The following is a 14,428-nucleotide window of genomic DNA, read 5'->3' on the forward strand; positions in this document are numbered from 1 at the left end:
ACTAATATCATGGTATTCACAAGGTATTCTTGAGGCTATAAAGAACAGGAGGTACAGGTCTTATTGAAATTCTTTGTAAATAACAGGTAAAAGATCGATAACTAAAAAACTAACAAACCCTGAGTGATGACGACATCAGTGATAACCCGGAAGAGAAGTGAACAGCCCGTGACCTTATTCGCTGTGTATGTAACGTTGGAGGAAAATGACTGAACAGAGATGTGATTGTTCCGTTTTGCTTTCGACACCAGTGAACTGTTGGCTCGCTTTAACGACTTAACAGCGAGAATAAGGACCACAGTAAAGCTGTCTAACTACCGGAATGTCGTTACAATCGGAAACGACAGTCGGTTATTTAGTGAATTTCGTCAGACAGACTTCAGGTGATGCTAAACGGCCATCCAACTAACGTTAAACGAAATTAGCCCGTATGTCGGTTATTGGACAGCCTCTGTTCTTCTGCCTTTCAGCTGTTTGCTACATGACAGTCGACGTCTTTGTCCGTTAATTAACGCCAGGTGTGAAGCAGTAGCTGTAACGTTAGTTGCTTTACTGGGACCCTTCGGTGGCGTTGACAGCCACGTCAGCTAACGTTAGCTTAACGCTAGTTACATCTCCACAGCCTGTGTTAGACTGCGAGCAGCTGGGCTGTTGGTTTGTGCTGTGATTCGTATTATACAAGCTAAACGCTAAGAGAAGTCTTCCGAGACAATGGCTCCTATGGGTATCCGGCTGTCACCGCTCGGTGTGGCGGTGTTCTGCCTCCTAGGAGTCGGTGTCATCTACCACCTGTACGCAGGGGTCATCTCCAACCGCCTGGCTGCTTTCAGGTCAGACGCTACTCACATTTCCATACATGATATAACGTGACACTGTCTCTCACTGTTGGTACGGTAATTGTATCTGCAAATGCAGGGCTCTGCTTGTACGTTAAACACCAGTGCACCACCAGGCTCCTCTCAGTGTTTGTGAAGCTGGATGGAGAAAAGATAATATGTTTGATGTGTGAGTGTTTCCTTAGAGCAAGTGCCCAGTCTCTTGTATGACTGATGCTACTACATGATAATATTCTGTCATAGCTCAAGACATGTAGCTGCTTACTGTGGCTGGGGTTTGAACTAGTATAGTTTTTTAAGCACATATTGAAATGTGTCTGTTGCATTGAATATTGAATGCATCAGCCTTACTGCTGATCTCAAGCATTACCATGATATGGCTTTCAGTGGTCTATGGGGAGACACCGAGTCTTTGTAACTGTCTTACATGGCAGTGGTTTGAATGTAAGATGATGAATGACCACAAAATTTCAGCTTCATTTCAAAACACCAGGGTGACCAAAACCTACTTCCTTATTCACCCTCCTAAAGCTGATAAGACTGACATAGTTTCATCAGGTTTGGTGTGAAGAAAGTTTTTTATTGAGTCAGTGTTGTTTTGACTTTTCTTGCTCTGTCCTTTTGTATCTGCAGACAGAGAAGAACAGTGGATCTGAGGGAGCTGCTGGCTGTCTCAGTGGAGGCTGCAGTGCTAGGTGGCACAGAGGTAAAAATATGGTTGTGGGTTTTTTCCACAGCAAAATGAACAAATGTAAAAGGGGGTTTTGTAGTATTGACTTTAAACTGAGAGCAATTTTCATGTAATTCCCAACTTATAGTTTGTTTGAGCTTGCTTGTTTGATCAGGGTTTTGTAATGGATAGATTAAATTGCCTGACAGTAGTGACTTGTATAAAAGCACAAGGACGACAGATAAATACCACAACTTAGCTGAAAAAGGGATCTTTACTGTTGTTTTTGAAGTCCATCTTTGCAAAAATAGTTTTTAAAAAGTTATTTTTTAGCTAATGTTGAAGTGTCAAGGACATGATTGTATATTCATTTCATCTAATTTCCACACACACTGGCTTGAGGCAAGGCAGGTTTATTTATATAGCATGTTCTAGCAACATAGCAATTCAGAAAGCTAGACATGAAACATCAAAAACATTTAGACATAGCGCAAAGAAGACACAATATAAAAGGACATTTAAATACATTTACAACAGTCTACAACGAGCCAAGAGAATAGAAAATAAAAACAAGTTAAGATAGAGTAAGACACATGAAATAATCATGAAAGTTACAATGAAGTGTAAGAAATGATTTAAGAAAAGGCAGCGGCAAACAAAAACATCTTCAGCCTTGATCTAAAAGAGCAGAGAGTTGCAGCGGACTTGCAGGTTTCTTGGAATTTGCTCCAGATATGCGGTGCATAAAATCTGAAAGCTGCTTCTCCATGTTTAGTTTTGACTCTGGGGTCACAAAGCAGACCTGTCCCAGATGACCTGACAGGTCTGGATGGTTCGTAATGTTGTAGAAGTTAAAATTATTGAGCTTCAGTCACCTCTAACAGAGTCATGGACTGAATGTGGGAGTAGTAAGCTGTGTATTTTTAAGATGTTTCTTTATGACCAGTCAAATGTTTAGAATACTTTCCAATTTTTACAATTTTCCAGACCACATTTAGACTGAGATACTGTATCACACCAGTTCATTATTAATCTCTATAAACAGATATCTGCTCATGTATGCAGAATCTGCAGGCAACAGCACAAGATTTTGGTATCACAAACATTCTGGTTCTGTCATGGTAGTTTTGACTGATTACATCTGAGCAGGCTTTGGTTGCCTACAGGTAAACAGGAGTGAATCTCTGAACCTGTCAGCTATTGTCTGTCAAGGATTTTGCTTTTTATTGGCTTTTTTCAAAATGTATCTCTGTTCACATGCAGATATCTGTTAATAGAGATTAGCTGAAATGTTGTCTGGACCTGTCTCAAGTTGCTTATCGAACAGTAAGTGGTGCACAGAAGAGGAAGTCTTGGTTCGGATATCCACTGGCTACAGCGGATCTCCTGAAATATTGGCTCTTGCCCCCAGAGGCCTAATTGTTGTCAAATGATATTCAGTGGTTTCTAAGAGTGGTTGATGATGAAAGAAAATACATACATACTTGTTTTCTACTTAAGAAATAATTGACTTATGTTGACTAAAAATATTGATTTAATATCAGTCTGTAATTATTGAATAATCTGTGGCATGACTGTAGTAAAGTGTTTATAGTGTGCTCCAGAGATGACATTTTTCTGTTGGCCGACAAGGGAAGTTAGCGTTGCCCTGGTTCCCTCATTCAAAAGCCTATGGATCTTTTCCATTGGATTTTGGATCATTACAATAAATAAGCTATGTGGCAAAAAAGTTTGATACCTACACATTTTGGTCAGCAAGATAGTCTTCACAAATGAACACCATTTTCATGATTTTTGAAGCCTAAATGCCATGTCAGAAGTAAAGACGTGATCAGCATCTGGGGCACAACAGTATCAACATGTGGTGAAGATGATGAGGAGTTGTGTTTTCTTTCCTCCCTAGGTGAAGAAGGTGCGTGAAGAAAATGGCCTGAAAGAGAAGTCAAAGGGCAAGACAAGGGAGGGAGCCAATGAGCTTCTGACTATGGGTGACCTGCAGTCTCATAGAAAGATGTTTAACCTCATAAGCAACACCTTCCCTGAAGTCACGGTGAGCACAAATCACTTAAGCTGTCGGGCAGGTCTCCTTTATTCCACACATTTTTCAGTTCTTTTTACAGGCATTGCTTGTCTACTGTAGAAATAACATTGATGTTACAGAATGCCAGTACTTGTTAGGCAGATCTCAGTCACAACCAGTTCCACTGGTCTAGACAGGTCAATCACAAACTGGAAATTATCATTAAGTAGCAATAAAGCTAGAAACCACAGAAGCAAGGCTTTAATGTGATGTTAGAGGTGGACCCTTAGGAAAACTGTTGTGGTCTCATCATTCCTGTGTTTCCTTCAATCAGTTTTGAGTCAAACAGGAAATCTTATTTGTAAGATGCCTTCACATACCATTTTAAGTAAGAAATTTACCTAAGGCACAGGACTCATACTTCTGCCTGCATGTGTGTCCCTTCAGGTGAACAGTGAGGAACATGACAGCATGGTGGATAAGGCCGCAGCCTGGAGCCGGGACATTCCAGCTGACATACGAGACAAGATAGACGGCGGCAAAGACGTTCCTGCTGAGAGTGTCACTGTGTGGATCGATCCTCTAGATGCTACGCAGGAATATACAGGTGTGCATGTTACTGGAGTTAGGTCATCTTAATTTACACAGTCATTTTAGAAGACACATTGGATGTTTACCTGTCACTGAGAAACATTGTGTGCTGCTCCTCTTAAAGCAGTTTTTTCACTAAAAACTGATTTGCTGATTTGGCTTCACAGATCAGGCTCATGGGACTGTGTAGGGTACATTGTTAAAATTGTAAAATGGTTGTTATGTTAAATGAAAATATCCGGTTTGGTGGGCACTGTCTTGTCTAAGGTCAGGTTATTTGTTCCATTATCTACAGAAAGTTGACTCACCATGCAGGGTCCTTGGCAGCAAAGCCCTTTTTAACATTCATCCAGTTAATTTCATACAGCTGGGAGCTGCCTGCTAAAGCTAATGTTTACTCTGTCAGCGGCTGAGAGGATGTCCACACTACGCCAGTTCATTTTATAAATGAATCCTTTTCTGTCTGTTTCAGTCCTCCATCCAGACTAAAACTGTATTTTTCTTGCCAAAAAACTGAACTTGTGTGAGTGTATAAATCTTTAAACATCAGCCAAGTGTTCCAGTGTGTACAGTAGTGATGCATGAGTTTACCCATAGTCTGCGTGTGCCACAGGTTTACTCATGGGTCAGGCGTGTTGGGTAAGCTTGTTGAAAAAATATTGCGAGTTTAGGGCGCGCGGGTAATAAAGTGACAAAGCAGCATTCTGAGTACGGTATTATGACCTACAGAAACATAGTGCAATAATCCAACTTCCACCTTCTCTTCCTATCTCTCTGTCTGATACCTAGAGCAGGCAGTGTAACCAGCTGTGTCTGAAGCTGCCCAGTCACACTCGATGGTGCGGCAGTAAAATTGAGATAACTTTCCATCATCTCTTATTGTCAGTCTAGTCTATCACGCAGCTGTTCTGTTTTTATGTTAATTTTGCATCAAAAAATACGGTTTAGTCAGCCTGGCTGTCTGTCCCATTCTTTACCAGCTGTGGGCCCTTTCACTTTGGGCAGAGGGCTTCACAAAATAATAACCTGGAAATATAAGAGTGGATGCAAGTTGTATTCCCACGATATGAAAGTATATATATAAAAAAAATGTTACACTTCACTACATTAGTCATTTAACTAAACAGTTTAGAGGTTAGAGTCACTTATTTTTGGTACAACCAACATAAAGGTCATTGCTTTTTATACCCCCCCAAAAATCCTCTAAGTCTCAGTGTTTCTGTTTTGTAGTCTGAGTATCTTGTTTATAGATGACTTCTGAAAATTAAGTTCAAGATAATTGCAGAACAAATAGACGGTGGTAGCCTATATAGTAATGGTAGTATTATACTGTTTCTGCCAAAGCAGGGGCCTGTGGCCCCTGGGGTTGGAAACCACAGGCCCAGACACACCAAACCGACATCTACGAACTAGTGGCGACAGAGACTGACTGTTGCGTCGCCTCACGTCGCTTATGTCTCAGCCAAAAAGCTGCACATGAGCACACCACAAAGACTACAGCTGATGGTCAACTAGCACGTACATTCTGCGCCTGCTTGAGAGGAAATAACTCTTCATACCAGCAGAAGATGGTAGTCTGTATTTGACATTCCAAAAGGGAAAGTGGAAAACCGACAGGACGGATTCAAGATGCTAGTTAGCAAGCGCGGACAATAACAACACAACCCGATGTTGAAGCAATAACACAAACAATTATGAACCGTTTCTGCTTAAGAGCTCAGTGGCTAAAAAAAATCCTACTTCATATAACAAGTTTGTTTGATCCCACACACTTTTAAGTTGTTTCCTCACTTCCATTTTTTCATCTTTTGCACTGAGCTGAACAGCCAATGAGAGGGATTCACCCACTGATAGGCTCCACCACTGATTTAGCATGCTGAAAACAGCTGCAGGTCACACTGCAAAAACTAGGTCGACAGGTACTCATCAGCGGTCTACCACTGGCTTGGTGTATCAGGGTCCCTGGAGAAACTAACTGGTAGTTGTTTTAAGTGTATGGGAGAGTTTTCTAATTAGTGTTTACCTATTAAATCCCCAGCTGGATAGGAAGTTCTTTCAAACAGCAGTCCAGTATTTATTTGCTATTAATAAGAACATAAAGGTTTACAAAACACAAATATGCACAGATAGGACACTTATCTCTGTATCTTCTGTTCTCTCCACTGGTCTCCTCTATTCATTCTTCATTTTCCCTGCTCCCACCCATATCCTGTAACCTCTTTTCCGTTCTCCTTATCTCCCTCTCTCTTTACCATCTCTCCTATCTTTGTCCATCTCTCTCCCCAACTCTGCCCTCTGTGTTTATCTGCTGATCTCCCTCTCCACAGAGAATCTACCACAGTATGTGACCACAATGGTATGTGTGGCTGTAGATGGTAAACCAATCATCGGGGTCATACACCAGCCATTTACTGGGTTCACTGGTAAGAGTGTGTGTGTGTGCCTCCACAACTTGGTTCTGTCTGTCAATCAAGATGTCTCTGCCTTTACATGGTTAGATGAATGGTGCCTGTTTGGATAAAAATCTCACATTTTATTGAAATAAATGCATTTTTCTCTCTTTTGCGACAATCACTTAACTTAAGGCTTTCCTTTAACCTTGGCATGAAGGAGTTCTGCTACATTGCCATTTCAGGGGAAAAAGCTTTAAAATTTGCTTTCTGTTCTGGTTCAGAAGTTGGCCAAAAAAAAAATGTTTTGTACTTCTTCCTCCTCTGTAACACTCCATTCCCTTTGTCTCTGTCTCCCTCCCGTCTCCCCCAGCCTGGGCGTTTGTAGGTCAGGCGTCAAACATGCGTCCCCGGTCAGCCTACAGTATCAGCCCTCCAAAGGTGATTGTGTCACGTTCCCACTCTGGAAAAGTTAAAAGTTTTGTTCAGGATGCTTTTGGAAACAGCACAACAGTCATAGGAGCAGGTGGAGCAGGTGTGTAGAGAATTCTGAAGTATTGCATGTGCAGACTAAGTTCAAAGGCTATATCTGCAACTATGATATCAGTTGCGGTTTATGCAAAATATAATCTTCATTCATAGGACCAGATATCATCATAACGTGCATCTCATTCTCATTCTGGTTTTTTTTTTTTTTTAGGATATAAGGTCCTGTCACTTTTGGAGATGCCTACCAGTGAAACAGCTCCTATGGAACAGGCAGACATTTACATCCACGTCACATATATTAAAAAGTGGGACATCTGCGCTGGTGCTGCAATACTGAATGCACTGGGTAATGTAATATTTTCCATTGTGTTGTTTTCTTTTCAGTTTTAAAATTCTATTTAGATTTTCCTACTTTTGTGGTTCAGTGGATTACATTCTGAATCAGTTGTTGGTAAATCCTGATTGGTACATGGAAGAATGTGTCATCAGGTTTTTCCAACTGACCCTCGCCTGCTTCAAACCAGTGAGAAGAACACTGAGAAAAACACAAATCTCTCACAAAATAATCACAACTGCTCTGACTTTTGCAAAAAATTGTGTGTTTATGTAGGAACCCATCACTCGTAGGGCCTTTTAATCTTTATTTATTCTGCTAAATGCTTGTGCAGCATCTGTGTTACCTACACAAATATGATATCTTACACCACACATCATCCACTCATAAAGAGAGATGTGCTAAAATGCAGCAGGATAACAATTCTACTTTAAAGGAGATTAAATACATTTTAAGGCCTCACTCTAGTCAGTGTAACTCCCTGTTTTTTTTTTTATCAAACAGAGAATTGTTTGTTTTTGTTTTGGGTTTTTTGCTAGTCAGTGCACTGTGCAGTGTACTTCTTGGGGGCATCTTGGTCCCCAGATTTTGCTGCTAAGTGAGTGTTCTTGACTTTCACACTAATGAAAAATAAAACGGCACACAAGAGGAGAAACCTTCTGGTGCAAGGCTCTGAGATAACATTATCTTTTCTCTTTTGCTTGGATGTTGCAATGTTACAGCTCACAGATACTTAATACGACACCATCCTTGGCTTTTGTTTGATATCTAGTGGCAAAAAATGTTGCACATTTCTGATCTGTCGTCAGCGCCGTTAGCTTGTTTGCTATAACATGAATGCTGCTGTTACACTGAACGTCTGCTGTGCCCTGTTCAAACTTTACAACTTCATATGGGAAAAAAAACGAATCATGGAATATTCATATTAAATGGTCAAATCTGATACAACTGACATAATTCTGAGTCAGGCACAGCCCTAAATGTTAGTGTCTGAATACCTTGAGTTATCATGATAGCAACTTATCAGGACAACCAGAAGAAAAACTGTGCCTTTGATTGCATTTCCACCAAACTTCAGATGACTGGTAAATTGTCTTGATATGTGTGCACAGCTACATGCTAGCTTGCACATCAGCCCTCAGCCGTGGACAGCAGCCACTTTAAGAAATGCTTTGCTTTTTGGGGTAATGCTCTTGCAGGTCGGTGTTTGTCAGGGTGGTTATTGCGCAGTGGTGGGAATGTGGGTAGTGCACTGTACTGATGACATGTAATCACTGTGATTGTAGGAGGCCACATGACAACCGTGAAGGGAGAGGACATTGACTACAGTGGAACACCAGTCAACAAAGGAGGACTGGTGGCCAGTGTTGGTGTGGACCATAAGGCCATACTGGAGAAGCTACCAAACTTGGAACCTGAAAAGCACTGAGAGAAACAAACACAGAGCCATTGGTAGTTTGGTCAGGTTGTGGTAAGGGCAACATGTGGCAGCCCTTTTCTATAACTGAGAATGTGCTGCAAATATAACCATGCCCGTATGATTTCATCATCGTGGGACACCAAACATCCGCCACTCAGATGGATTGGAGTCACCGGCACAGGCCACTGAGCAGGACTGTGGAACCAACATGGCTGCCACTGGAAACTGCAACGGCTGACACAATGGCTCTGAATGCACAGTCCTGTACATGCATACATATGTGCAGCTAGGAGAAATGGTACACCTTCCTCTTCATGTGCATATATACACAAACACATGCTCACAGTGAACACTGGACAGCCACCCTCCCCAAGTCCCTGCACCTTCAGATGCTCTAATGACTCTAATGTGAAATGTTAAACTGAGGAGCACAATGCTGAACATTACAGCAGAACCAATGGAGTGACTGAGTCGATTATGTTTCATTATTTGGTCCCATCGTCATCACATGTGATTCCATTGAAAACACAAGAGTAGGAAACACCATGTATTCCTCACATGCACAGTTTCATTCACATCAGCTGAGGTCAGTTAGTGGATCAACAAGCTATCAGGATCAGGAAGCTCACCTGACAGGAAACAATGAGCCTCAGTGCCCTAAAAAACAAATATGGGATTACTGCTCACTGGATTCATCAACAGACCATTTGTTCACCAGCACCGTTATACCGCAACAGTTCACGTCACACAGTCTCAAAGTGGTCTGCTGCTTTAAAGTTGTTAGCTGAGGCAGCAACAAGAGCTTTTCAAATTTGGATTGGCAATCAACACTACAACCATGAGTGTCGGCTCCGCCAGAAGACATTTACCCCACATAAGTCACAGAAATGTTTTATTTGTTGGCCTTGCCCACGCTGTAGATGCAGGTCTGTCAAACTCTGGGTCAGGACCAGTGTAGTATTTTTTTTTTTAAAGAGCCTGGGCTCCAGTATAAATGCATTGATTTGATCTTCCCTCATCCTTGTTTACCCTCACCCTCTTGTTTTGAGAGATTTTTGAAGTAGTCCCATCTCAGTAAGCAGAAAACTTTACCAAGCAAAACTCAAGAGGGAAAGTTCCACTTTTAGAGAGTAACAACCACAAATTTTATTGTTGGTTAGTTGACATGAGTCTGAGAAAGTGTTTGCAAAAAAAGTGAACTGCTAAAATTGGCTGAACAAGTCCAACTCAAACAATAGTAAATTAATGGTAGACTACATTATTTCTCAAGTCACGGCAAGGGCTGGAAGGGATTAGATTTACTAAGTTATTAATTTCACTGAAATATGTTATAGCCAAAAAGGCAGAAAAGAGTGTGATGGTCATGGGGACCTTTTGAAGCAAAAGTAGTTTATTTTCTTTCTTTTTTTTTTCTAGGAAAGATTTTGGGCTGATTAAACCTATTCTCAGGTTTGGGTGTGGGAATTTGATACCTACCAAGTCTATCAAGAGCAGAAGCAGGGAAGTTGAAGGGATGCTTAATGTCTGGCAGTGAGTGCAGAGATGGAGATGGAAGATGAAAAGTGATAGAAAAGTGTTTAATGAACCTAAAAGATTCTGTATGCGACATTCAGAGCATTAATGTAGCATCAAACAACTATTTGCTGTGTAAAGATATAGTGGAGTATTGGTGTCCTGAACAGAGAATGAAGTCACACTCTGTGTGTGTTGTAATCCCAGCTCTGCTCATTTCTGTGCTAGACAGTCCAGCGGGGTGTGCGCATGTGAGTCCCTGTGTGTGTTCATACTACGACTACCACTGATGATGCCATCCAAACCCACAGTGGCAGAACAGTGTTTTTGTGTAGTGCCCACCCTCCAGTTGTCCTCATTGACTAAAAATAATAGACGAAGCTACTGACATACTGACATCACCCATTGGTTTGTGTACTCCTGTTTTGAAGCCCAGAGTTCAGCATTTCAGCTGTCGCCATCTTGGTTTTTTAGAGCCAGAAGTGACCATATTTGTGTGAGAGGATGGAGCTGTGGAGGAGCAAGGGATGGATCTGAAAAGCCGAGGAAACTATCAACAGATCATCCCTTAATTATGCTTAACTTCAAGTCTTATTAATATATAGTTATATAAAAAGTCACCCCTCATACAGTTGGCATGAAGGGAGAGATTAGCTATAGAGACTAAAACTGTTTATTGTACCAGGCTGGAACTTCTGGAACCAGCCTCAAGTGGCCATTCAAAGAACGGAAATTTTTGGCACTTCTGTGTTGGCTTCATTTCTCAGACTCTCAGTCATAGTTATGCTCTGAATGTCACATACAGCCCCGTAACCCTGAGCAGAGGGTCAGTCAGAATAACTTAAAACGTGCAAACATGTTTTTATCTTCCTCAACATCCTGTAAATGCTTGCAATGAGCTGGACTGATCTGAAGTCATTAAGCACCTTCCCAGTCTGTTTCTCCACACATCATCACCTCTCCAGTCCAAAAACACTATTGGTTGGACTGGTGCATGTCTCAGTGAGTTAAGAGCAGGGGATCAGCTCTCAGGCTGACCATTGGATGTGTTTGCCGCTGATGAGAACAATGTATAAAAACAAGTCCCAATATGTACAGTCACATTCAGGACTTAAACACTGACCAATTGCCACATGGGCAGTTGGTCATTACAGAAGAAAAGCATTTGTGTTTCAGTGATGTCACCATATGGAAGTTTAGAAAAAAAAACAAGACTAACCAAGCTGGATCAGAACACTTCCTCCTCACTGTTTGCAAACCATTTCTGTTACTTGATACTGTGCTGTGCACTATCAAATACTGCAGATTTCATTGATGTAAAAGTGATACCCTGGTACTAGTCATATTTTGTTGAAGACTGGACTGTATGCTGTGTTGGACATGTGCTTGCATGGTTTTATATTCTGATTAACCTTTGGAACACTTTTCACCCTCACCGGCTCTATCAATCCCTATTTCTGTGGACTACTGTAGGTCTTTCTGTACTGTCTGATGTAAGCTCATGTCAGTGTCTTGAAGAAGATAGACTTACAAGTGACCTGTTTAATGTTCAGTTTGTCTCAGCAGCCTTTGTATGATAACCTTGTATAGATACAACATGTGTATAGAGGTTAAGAGTTAAATGTTTATTCAACATGTATTGCTCAGACTGAAGATAATAGGTGACGACTAGGAGTAGCCATTAGCAGGTTCAGCACCTATTCTGGATGGTGTTATGCTCGACTCAAGGAGACAACAGGACACAGCTTTCGGTCTCAAAGCCCGAGCTGTTGCACCTACAAGAGGTCGGGTCTTCAAGTGCTACATTTCAGTTTTATGATTCGAGTGCCTTTGATCGTTGTCCTAAGATGAAAGTGTTAGCCACAGCTCTCAACATGATTTCTGTAGATGTTGCTATGGTAACGATGGATAATATGCAAGGGTAATGCTGCAATACCAATTTAAGTGGTATTACAGTGACATGGAAATCACATGGGTAATATAGTTTTGTTGGGGTGGAGATATGAGTGATGTACATTCTCTCAATCTGGGATTATGCTGCTTGTGTGCTGTTAGAAAGAAGTGGTTGAGTACAAATCAGAGTTATGGATTAAAGGGGAACTCCATTAATTTTACATAATATGAAGTCATAGTGTGTTTACAGGTGTTGGGGAGTACTACTGCATATTTGAAAAATGTTGAATAAAGTCTTTTGTGGCTCCAGAGGGAGCTGTGTGTGAAATCTGATAAATGTCATCAGGTGTTGTCATGTAAGTCAGTCTCAGTTGAAGCTGAGGAGTACATGTTTGAAAATGAAAAAAAGAAATCTGGGGGTGTGGATTTATAAAGACGTGAGTGTACCAGACCTCTGTATCCCACTTTTCATCTCTGCTGGAGGCTGGATTTTTGAGGCTATATTAGCTGCTACCAGCCTAACACACCTGGAACTCACATTGAACTGTCGATCGCCAAGTAGCATTGTGGGTAAAGTAGGCAGCAGGTTTTGCATGGAATAATAAAAGCAATAACTCTGCTGTCTTTATAGTAAAAGGGGCACTATGTGTTTTCACTTTACAAACCTGAAAAGTATTTTAAAAGTAGAAGTTAGCAGCTCCTTAAAGGGAAACTTTAATATTTTCCCAGGTTTTTGTGTCGAAGTGACTTGTGGAGACAATGATGTTTGAAATTGAAACAGAAACAAAATAAAACTCACAAAAAACATTCAGGTTTGTCTTTACACTGTTCCAACAATCACCATCCCTAGTTTGATTGAAATAAATCTTTAATTGACCCAGTTAGGTGTGACAGTAGTCAATAGAGGTTTTGGAGCTGTTTCTGGTGTAACAAAAAGGATTGTACTGTTCAACAAAAAGACATAGTGTTGCATAATGTTGTCAGACATTTATAATAACAGGCAAAAAACAAGCACTTGTAGAGGACGCACATTGAGGGTGCCCCTAGTGGTTTCATTGTTGCCCTAACCCTAACCCATATTGTAGCTGCCGGTTGCAGCCCTCTTGCTCAACACTGGACCATTCGTGTTTATGCATGGTTGTGTCAGCCACCATAGTCTCTCATCATAATGTTATACAATAACAATAACATACAATAACATTTTTCTGGCCATTATTCAACATCATATCTCAATAACAGAAGGGGAGACACCTGGTCAGATACTGAGTTGGTGACACTCATCTGTGGTGTCCTGTGCTGATTGTATAGATTTTCATAGTCTCGCCACCAGACAATCAGAGATCTCCGCCTTGTGATCGTTTAGTTAAGCAAAGCGTCTAAAGACTGACTTGTGAGTCTAGGCCACTCCTGTCATGGAATCCAAATGTCATCCACACTGCGTAAGGTGGCAGAGGGAAATGAGCTGCAGTACGATTTTCAACCACATGATGGAGTCAATGGACTGGTGGCGCTCTGTCCACTTGAGCAGGACACATGTCGGGGAATGCAAGAAAAAAACAAAAAAATGAAAATAAAAAAATGTCATTAGGTAAGATCCGACAGTGTGGAGTGTTGAGAGAGACAAGAGGGCATTAAGTATTATGTGCACTTTGACTTATTAAGGACTATATTGGGAAATTCACATGTCACAGCAGCTCAAAGCACAGACAGAAAAAGGAGGGTGACAATATATATATATATATATGTGTATATATGTATATATATATATATACATACATATATATATATATATATATATATATATATATATATATATATATATATATATATATATACATACTAAATTGAATGCACTAACTTGAATTACTGTACACACAAGACTATTTACAATATATACACAGTATAATAAAGATATGGGATATTGCACAGGGTCTTAGCAGCGATGGTTTAAAACAGTGTTATGCAGCAGACATGACAGTGCTACATTACATCGGATGTTGACATTGCATCTTATGTGACATTTCCATAGACTATATAAAAATGGGGATTTCCTATCACAGGGATGTGTTCTGGACGCAATACCGCTGTCTTTCAGCGGTTCCATGGTGTAATGGTTAGCACTCTGGACTCTGAATCCAGCGATCCGAGTTCAAATCTCGGTGGAACCTAACATTTTGAGAGTCAATATAAAAACCTTCTATCACAGCTACCACGGTTTACAACTGAAATTACACAACATCAATCATTCAGATCAGTCGTAACAGTGCAAATTA

General features: G+C 40.8%; 1 protein-coding gene and 1 non-coding gene across 2 annotated transcripts; both read left to right on the top strand.

The window, feature by feature from the left end:
* The first annotated feature begins 564 nt into the window (after positions 1-564).
* Positions 565-11,082, top strand: bpnt2 (3'(2'), 5'-bisphosphate nucleotidase 2). The gene is made up of 8 exons (XM_033650863.2): positions 565-830; positions 1,470-1,542; positions 3,410-3,556; positions 3,974-4,133; positions 6,445-6,540; positions 6,881-7,042; positions 7,208-7,342; positions 8,617-11,082. The coding sequence occupies exons 1-8, from the start codon at positions 712-714 to the stop codon at positions 8,757-8,759; spliced, it is 1,035 nt and encodes a 344-aa protein (XP_033506754.1). The 5' UTR covers positions 565-711; the 3' UTR covers positions 8,760-11,082.
* A 3,169-nt stretch (positions 11,083-14,251) lies between these two features.
* trnaq-cug (transfer RNA glutamine (anticodon CUG)) lies at positions 14,252-14,323 on the top strand. Its single transcript has one exon. It is a non-coding gene; the product is annotated as a tRNA-Gln (tRNA).
* The last annotated feature ends 105 nt before the right edge of the window (positions 14,324-14,428 follow it).

Source organism: Epinephelus lanceolatus, chromosome 12 (assembly GCF_041903045.1).
Source record: "Epinephelus lanceolatus isolate andai-2023 chromosome 12, ASM4190304v1, whole genome shotgun sequence".
NCBI lineage: Eukaryota > Metazoa > Chordata > Actinopteri > Perciformes > Serranidae > Epinephelus > Epinephelus lanceolatus.

Excerpts from the sequence above, each read along its gene's own strand:
- bpnt2 (XM_033650863.2), top strand. The coding sequence starts at position 712 with ATGGCTCCTATGGGTATCCGGCTGTCACCGCTCGGTGTGGCGGTGTTC. Across the intron at positions 3,557-3,973 it reads ACACCTTCCCTGAAGTCACG|GTGAACAGTGAGGAACATGA; the intron begins GTGAGCACAAAT and ends GTGTCCCTTCAG. Across the intron at positions 6,541-6,880 it reads GCCATTTACTGGGTTCACTG|CCTGGGCGTTTGTAGGTCAG; the intron begins GTAAGAGTGTGT and ends CGTCTCCCCCAG.